Raw genomic sequence first — 8487 nt, forward strand, 5'->3', positions numbered from 1 at the left:
ACATACCATGATGTTTGTTACTGTATGTAATACGATAGTTCGATTAAGAAAGGAACAAAATATCCCCCCATTCAATCCATCTTGTCCACTCTACCCATCCAAGTAGGTGTATGTGTGTATATATAAAATTTATATATATATATATATATATATATATATATATATAATATTTTTATACATTTCCTATTTTCAATTTAATACTTTAAAATATTTTTATTCCCATTCCCAAAACACTTCTATGTCTCAACAATTCATACCTGCCCCTCTGACCTCTCTCTTTCTATCTCACCCTTATCTCATCAATTTCATAGTCACCTTATTAGGTGCGATGAATTTTCTTCATCCCGTCTCATCCTGGAAAGGGGGATGGGATGGGACATCCATTATCTGATCCCGGCTCACTCCATTACCATTTCTAAACTCAATATTAGTTTATCAAAACTGATGAAACCAAGAAAATGCTTGGGCGCTTACTTTTCCACCATAGTACTGGAATGAAATGACTATATGATTATGTATATTATAAAACTGATTCTAGCCTGATATAGGCATGCATATTTAATTGAATATCACAACAAAAATTATTAGAACAACATCAAGAACAAACTTTATATTCCTAAAACTATTGCGTGAGCCCAACAAAAGTTATTAAATGGTATATATCGTGCCTATTCATCAATGAATATCACCATAAAGGCTCCATCAGTGGCTTAAGTAAGCCTTATATTTCTTCATCAGTTTAGTCTTGTGAAAATAATCTATCTTTAAAATTCTCCTCCAGTATTGAATGGTTAAGCAATATTACGTACAAGAGTATATGACAGGGTTAAGCATTCTTTTATAAAATGGGAGCAATATTTATTAAGGATATGTTTGTTTAGGGTGAAAAATATATATGGAAAATATTTTACACTTGACAGGGTGTTTGGGTGGACCGAAAAATACAGTCAGTTTAACCATAAAATAAGAGTGGGTGAAGTGTAAATTGTTTTACACTTCTATTTTCCCTACAACCATTTTAAACCCTCACTTCAACCACCCGAGAGAGAGAGAGAGAGAGAGCAAGCATATCTGGCGTATTTGCTGGATTATATACATATTTTACAAAAATAATTTTACATGCAAACCAACTACTGAAAAGCATTTTCCGGCGTATTTTCCATAACACAACTAAACAACTGAAAATATTTTCCTTTCCAAAAAATATTTCCACCTAAAAGAATTTTACACTTAGGAAACATTTCACATCAAGCCAAACCTAGCCTAAGTGACACGATTTTGAGGTAGTCATAATTTGATAGGTTTATTGCTAATTATTCTCAATGTACTTGTTCCAGAAATCTAATCAATGTTAAGTAGTGAAGGAACTGACATTAAAGTCAATAATATGCATTAGAAATAAGCAAAATTTTCCATATATAGCATCTATGAACCATGTTAAAAACACATTGCTTTTAAAAATAAAATAAAATACCTAGTTCTTATTCCCCATTTGATGCTTAAGACTTAAAAGACAACATGTATAATCTTTTAAGTACCCATGTAGCAAAACAAAGCATTGTAATAGATATTGGACATTTGTTGATATATTTCATTGATACGCAGATTGAGCTAGCGATAAAAGAAAGTAAAAATTAAGTGGGGGCGACTAAAATTTTATACGATAGTACAAGACAATCATAAATTGAATTATTTGGAACAAGTACCTCAAGATCTCACTTAGAATTGTCGCATTCATATAGTCAGATCCAGAGTACTTGCGCCTTTAGCTTGCTCTTTATTACCATCAACACGTCCGTCCTTCAAGCTGGTAAGACTTGACGATGATTGAGAATACAAAGACACAGACAGATTACTATGATCAACTTTGTGGTCCATCAAGCTTCTTCTATGGTTGTCATCATTCCTCGACGACGTTAGCCTAAGAGATAGATCCAAATCGAGGTTGCAATCCGAGGCTTTCCTTTTCAAGGTCTTCCACTCTTGTAGAATACTTGTTTTGTTGAATTCTGATGGGACATTGCTATTACTAGAACTTGTATGCTCTTGTAGTAGTACTTCTGCTTTTAGATGGGTTACCGGGTTAAGATCAATAGGAGTCAATCTTGGTTGATTGTGCAAGGATTCATGGTTGTGATGAAATGACTGGAAACCATCTTTGAGTTCATGGGTTCTCCAACCTGATTGTTCACCAAAAGTTGAAGCTCTCCTATGGAAATTGCAATTAGTCCAACTGTTATAGTTGCTACCAAAGATCTTCTCACTCACTGTGCCATAAAATCCAGCACCATAGTTATTGGTTGAGCTACGACCCCTACAACTCATCATCAAGTTTTCATACGCTTTACTCCAAGAAGAATCTCCATGTCCATACCTTGGGAAAAGAAAAAAAAAATGTTATTATAAAATCAAATTCTTTAAAGACCAAAAGTTGAGACTTAATTTTTTATTATCATGCTATATATAGAGAAAAAAATTGAAACAAAATTAATGTATTATTTTTTGGGGGGAAATAAACAAAATTATTGTATTCAAATTATGGTTAAGTCTCATACCGGAAATTGGAATTGTGGCCTGGATTGTATCCTTGAAGCATTGGAAGTTGGCTGAGGTTATAAATATTGCGATCTCCACTTTCCACAAGATGCCTATGATCGGCTAAAACTGTCATGTGAAACAAACATTTTTTTTTTCATCAAGAACTAATAGAAAACCCTAACTATTTTGTGTTGATCAGAAGAAAAAAAATTAACAAACAAACAAAATGGAAATTTTGGTGTACCTTGACCCGGATCATCCACCTTCTTGCTTCTAAACATCTAGTGAAATAGAAGAAAATATGTAGAAAATAATATTAGAAAGAGAAAATTATGACACGCTAGCTATAAAAAGAAAGGAAAAAAAAGCTTTGTATATGTATGTTTAGAAATTATTGATGAACCTTGGTTCTTTGAAGTCAAATTACCTGTAAATGGCTTTTGACATGAGCAATACTTAGTCCTTTGATGTTCATAAGCTGAAGAACCATCTTTGGTGTAGCTCCTGCACCAAAAGAAATAAGAACATGTGATAATAAGAAAATCAATAAACTTCCATATTTAGACAAATTCATAAGATATATAAAAGATTAGACATAGAAACTCACTATCTTGACCTCCAAGTCTTTCAACAGCATGAATGAAACGAAGATGAAGGTCAGGCGTCCACCGGAGCCTAGGCATCTTGGATCTAACATAAGGCCTCACTGATGATGATTTCTTCTCGCTCTCTTCCACCGTGCTATTGCTCGAGCTCCCTCCATTTTTAGGCTTATAATCATCATCATTCTCCCCGCTTTCGCTTCCATCTTCATTTGGGTTGGAAGGGCTCATCTTTGAACACTCAGAGCCACCACTTTCCTCCATCTTTGTTGCTATTTCTTCTTTCTCAGCTCCCTCTATATACAGGGTTTATGGTATATAGAAGAGACAAAATCAACACTGGCTTTTAGGAATACAAAATAATTTGAACACTATAGAAGGAATAATTTGGGATTAGGGCCTTTTGGTATCTAGCTCCACAATGAAATTGAGTTTGTCATCTATTTGCTGTCTTTCTTTTTTTCCTCCCCCATGCTAGGACAGATCTTAGCAAGAAATTTATATATCAAACTTACCAATACAGAGTTGGCTTGCAGAAAGACATAGCTATAGCTCTGTACAGTAGTCTATGGGTACCTATCATGGGAATGCAAACCCTAGATCTTGACATAGAAGACTTCTCTCTCTCTCTCTCTCTCCCTCTCTCTCCCTCTCTTGTGCTTTTGTGTGTGGAAATGTATAAATGATATTGTACATTACATTCTTATGCATGCATGCATGTCATACATGTATGTGTTGTGTATGCATGTATGGATGTAATACGATGTAAGATATATATAATTTCGGGTCATGTGAGTCCAAATCCTTTACGAGTCACCTAGTATAGAAAGGCATCTCTCGTGTAGAGCAATTTCTTGACCAAAAAAAAAAAGAAAAAAAAGAGGGGGGTGTTGGGGTGTACTATTCCTCACCTTAAACTATTTGCCCACTCTATGTTAATTTACTCATAGAGTATACATCAGACAAGTACGTTTTAATAACTATGATCATCAGAAGAGGTTAATAATATTTTAACCTTTCTAATTAAACTTGGTGAAAAAGCAGTCTTTTAACACTCTCTCTCTCTCTCTCTCTCTCGGATGGATCACCCTTATCTTATCTTGTTTGATTTGCGATTAGACACAACACGTTATACAATTGAATAATAATTTATAATACTTCACAAACATTTTAATTCAAAAGAAAATAAGTCTTTACCCCAAATATAAATAAATGGAAAATGTTGGATACACATATATAACATTGAGAACTCAAATCTTATTTTGTATAAAAAAAAATCTAAAACTTTTTTTAACCAATACTATGATCACTGATAATTGTAAAGCTATGATTTACAACTATATTTTATATTGGCTTTATTCCATAACAAAAGTTGTTGTAAGTGCATTAATTTTATTCCTTGTATTTTGTAGGATTTTATTATATTGGGTTTAGTATTAAGTTGGTGAAGAATCAAGCATGTGTTGAATAAACAAGTGGATTTTGTGAGTGCCTCACGAGAAGCCTACCCGCGAAAGAGGCACGTGAGAAGCACATGCTGGAAGCTGAAGAGTCGTGCTAGGCTGTTAGTTTCGCGAGTGTCTCACGAGAAGGGCCAACTTGCGAGATACCCGTGAAACTCTCTGCTTGGAGGTTTTTAAGTGTAACTTTCTTACCATTCACTCATACTAAATATATCCTCATTACCCACAAAAGTAAGTGAAGTCATTCAGAGAGAAAAACCCTAGATAGATTTTCTACAACACAACACAACACACCCTTCTTTTAGAGAGAGAACTACTCATCCTTAGTGAGAAATCATTGTAACATCTTCTCCTTCCCTCTCCCATGATCATACATTGAGAGTAGATTTGTACACAAACACAACACACACCTATTCAGAATGTAGAGAGTGTTTTGGAGCCTGGGAAGTTTTGAAGATTTGCTAAAAGAAGTCGATGAGGCTTGACCGATGCAATCGGGCGTATTGCGGGATCCGAAAAGTTAGAAAAGACATGATTCCAAGAAGTCTGTTGGTAGCAGGAGTTTGGAGGTCTCAAGTATATTGGGTAAACTAGGCTTGGAGGGTCTTTTATTATTCGTGTATTCCAACTTTATTCTTCAGTTGATCGATTTTGACTTGAAGAGTCATGGAGAGATTTTTCTCCTAATTTTTTGGTTGCCTCTTCAATAACACGTCTTGGTGTTATATTGTGTTTGTATTTCTCTTCCCTTACTCTTGTACTTTACTTTTATTATTTGTTGGTCATATTTATGCACTAGAGTAGTTATCGATTCATTACGCATATTTACTCTTGTTCCGCACTTTGATTATGTAAGAGAGTAAAAACAACCTAGCCATAATTTTTATTTGGGAGTCTAAACAAGCTCATGTGTTTTCACACAAATCCGAACTTTCAATAAGCAATAAATTTTTTTTTAACATATGCATTTAGTAGCAAATTAAACACCATAAAATAATTGAAAATTTGAAAGTGTAAAAAAAAAATGAAGGCTTTTAACTAATACAATTTTTAAATTACTCTATGCTCTTAGGTTCTAATATAATTTTGGACTTGGCACGTGTAGTTGGTTTGTAACTTTATATATATATATATATATATATATATATATATATATATATATATATATATATATATATTTTTTTTTTTTTTTTTGTGTTTGGAGAGGTTCTTATTTACAGTAGGACTTGACTAGTGATGAGTTACTAATTAACACAGCAACTCGATCGGCTGGTTGATGCATGTGTACTTGTGTGATGCTTTGCTGTTTCTGATTCAGACCCAAACTCAATTATTAAGGGTCCAATGAGATTTTCCTTTCGTCGGGAATCACGGGTTTTGTTCCTCGAAGATTTTTCAAGAGTTCAGGCCATGTCACCTTGCTGGGGTTATTATTAACAAAAAAATTAGCTGATGAGTTCGAATGAGACAAATTAATGAGCTTATTTTACTCAGTGCTAAAGAAAAAACATACAAACATAACTGAAAGTGTGAGTGTATGGAGTGGTGATCACTGATGAAAAACTATTAATGTTTGGTCTGTAAATATATATATATATATAAAAGGGAAATGTTAACGGATGCCTTAGGACATTGGTTAATAATCTATTTAAAGAAAATTTTTATGAGAAAAGAAAAAAAAAACAATTAATGTTTTGACAGTTTTTTTTTATTTTTCATTAAAGTTGTGTTAAAACTTTCCTAAAATAGATTGTTATTTGTTAACCAATGCCCTAAGGGCACTCTTTAGCATGACCCTAAATCTAAATATAAATTTTCTTGTTTTTTAATAAATAAGTGACTGTAAAGGGATGTGAGATCCATTTTATAAGATGTAATTTCTTTTTTTGATAAACAAGATGTAATTTCATTAAAGAGCAATTTCCTGATCCAGCTTCAATATTGTATATGTTGTGGGAAAATCAGTTTAAGCAAGATTAAGAAGAGAGGAGAGAAATTAACACGGAGAATTTCCCATGTGTTTGCGTTCATGGGAGCAAATTACCGAAATATCTATGTATAGTACGTAAAGCCCTTTGGCCAATAGCCCAATAATGAATATGAGCCAGCACCAACAGTAAAAAAGAAAAGAAAAAACAAAGTCTAAAACAAGTTACAACTACAAAGGAATTGAAGAAAACCTTATAAGTAAATTCCGAATATGATAATCTGTATAGGTTACATTAACTACGAACTTAAGGGGTCTCTTTAAGGTATTCCTCTCTCCAACAATTGTAAAATCTTTTGTGATTATGCAATTAATTTGAAGAAAAAGGATTTATGTTTTTGGGTTTTTCTTTTATATAATTTTTTTTATATAAGTACATAATGGGAGAGGGGGAAGTGCGTAGGATTTGAACAACAAATATGATACACTATATATAAATAATATCATTTCCACATAAATGAATTATATTTTTTTTTAGGGATTATGATAATAGAAAGATATTTCTCACGAATTATGTTTTACCTTAATTTTTTTTTTTTTGATATATAGTACTTTGAAATAATTACAATATGTTCTTATTTAAATTTTATTTTGAAACAAACACGTCCTATCTTCTTAGATATTAAGTGTGTTGGGCTATTTTGTTGAATTTTAATGTTGCACTCAACATGTAGAGACCTAAACCGACGTATCTAAGTTGAACCAATCCCACCCGTATTGTTAGTTGTAGGGCGTGCATATGAAAAACAAACACTTTTTTTTTTAATAATTTGATAATTACAACAGTAAATGAGAGTGATTTTGAACTTTACTGTCTGTTTGGATTGAAGGGGGAAAGAGGGAGAGTGGGAGAAAGTAGAGTAAAGTTAGCTAAAAATATGCTGATTTATAGTCAAATCTACTATACTCTCTTTCTTTCTCCCTCAATCCAAACGGATCATTAATTCTTATAATAAATGAAAGTATGTTATGCTACTAAATAACAAGACCCTTAGTGCCAAAAAAAAATTGTTGACTTTCAATTTGTGAAAAATCTACCCCTAACCTAACCAAACCGATCAATCCTAATGGTACACAAGCAGCGGCGTAGCTAGGATTTTTAACTTGGGGGGCCAATTTACATGCTTGTAGATTACTCATAACTCATATATTTATGTCTATGTATGTGTGAGATAGATAGAGTTAAAAGAAATCAAGAAATGAAACTTAAAGATTAAGAATGCCACAAAAAAAAAAAAATCACATTTGAACATACACAAACATAGTGCACTTTTATTTACTTAAAAAAAAAAATAGCATCTGGACAACTTTGTGTGTGTATGTGTGTGTGTGTGTGTGTATTTTTTTTTTTTTTGGTTTGAGTAAACATGTGTTTTGTTGGGTGAAGTCCGCTTGAGAAACTAAAATATTGTAATTGTAAAAATAGTCATATTTCAAAATGAATGCTATAAAGAAATTAACATTGTATGATGCATAAAACCCACAACAAAATAAACACATGATAATTGCTCTAGTAAATTGCTGAACCAAAGGCTCATGCTTGAAAGGTAACTAATACTTTTACTTTGTTTTAGTCATTTTATATGCAATAATTTGCCAGACAACCCCACTTAGCTAATTATTTTCATTATTTCCATATATCTTCTTTAATCCCAATAGTTCCATGCTCTGAATACATCCAATTGTCAGCCAATAAAATTGAGACATATTTATGGTATCAAATATTTTTTATCACATGTACTAGTGTGTCATTCTATGTAGCTTTGAGAGATAATTGCCTCGGCCCTTTGATTGATAATACAACCACAACATATTTCAAAGGGAAAACCACTAAAACTAACATTAGACTAGATATGTGAATTTTTTTGGAGGGGCCAATTGATACATTTGCAGGGCC

The 8487-nt window shown here is 32.7% G+C and overlaps 1 protein-coding gene across 1 annotated transcript; it reads right to left on the bottom strand.

Moving 5' to 3' along the window:
* Window positions 1-1477: 1477 nt before the first annotated feature.
* Window positions 1478-3795, bottom strand: LOC142611151 (uncharacterized). Its single transcript, XM_075783201.1, has 5 exons — window positions 3146-3795; window positions 2966-3042; window positions 2783-2819; window positions 2556-2664; window positions 1478-2374 (listed from the first exon to the last, which is right to left on the bottom strand). The coding sequence occupies exons 1-5, from the start codon at window positions 3402-3404 to the stop codon at window positions 1735-1737; spliced, it is 1122 nt and encodes a 373-aa protein (XP_075639316.1). The 5' UTR covers window positions 3405-3795; the 3' UTR covers window positions 1478-1734.
* Between the last annotated feature and the right edge of the window lie 4692 nt (window positions 3796-8487).

This window comes from Castanea sativa, chromosome 9, assembly GCF_040712315.1.
Source record: "Castanea sativa cultivar Marrone di Chiusa Pesio chromosome 9, ASM4071231v1".
In the NCBI taxonomy this organism is placed as follows: Eukaryota; Viridiplantae; Streptophyta; class Magnoliopsida; order Fagales; family Fagaceae; genus Castanea; species Castanea sativa.

Bases quoted from the DNA above. Each gene is read 5' to 3' on its own strand.
- LOC142611151 (XM_075783201.1), bottom strand. From the start codon at position 3,404: ATGGAGGAAAGTGGTGGCTCTGAGTGTTCAAAGATGAGCCCTTCCAAC. The intron at 2,820-2,965 runs GTAATTTGACTT...CTATTTCACTAG, and splicing joins ATGTCAAAAGCCATTTACAG to ATGTTTAGAAGCAAGAAGGT. The intron at 2,375-2,555 runs GTATGAGACTTA...TCTTTTCCCAAG, and splicing joins GGCCACAATTCCAATTTCCG to GTATGGACATGGAGATTCTT.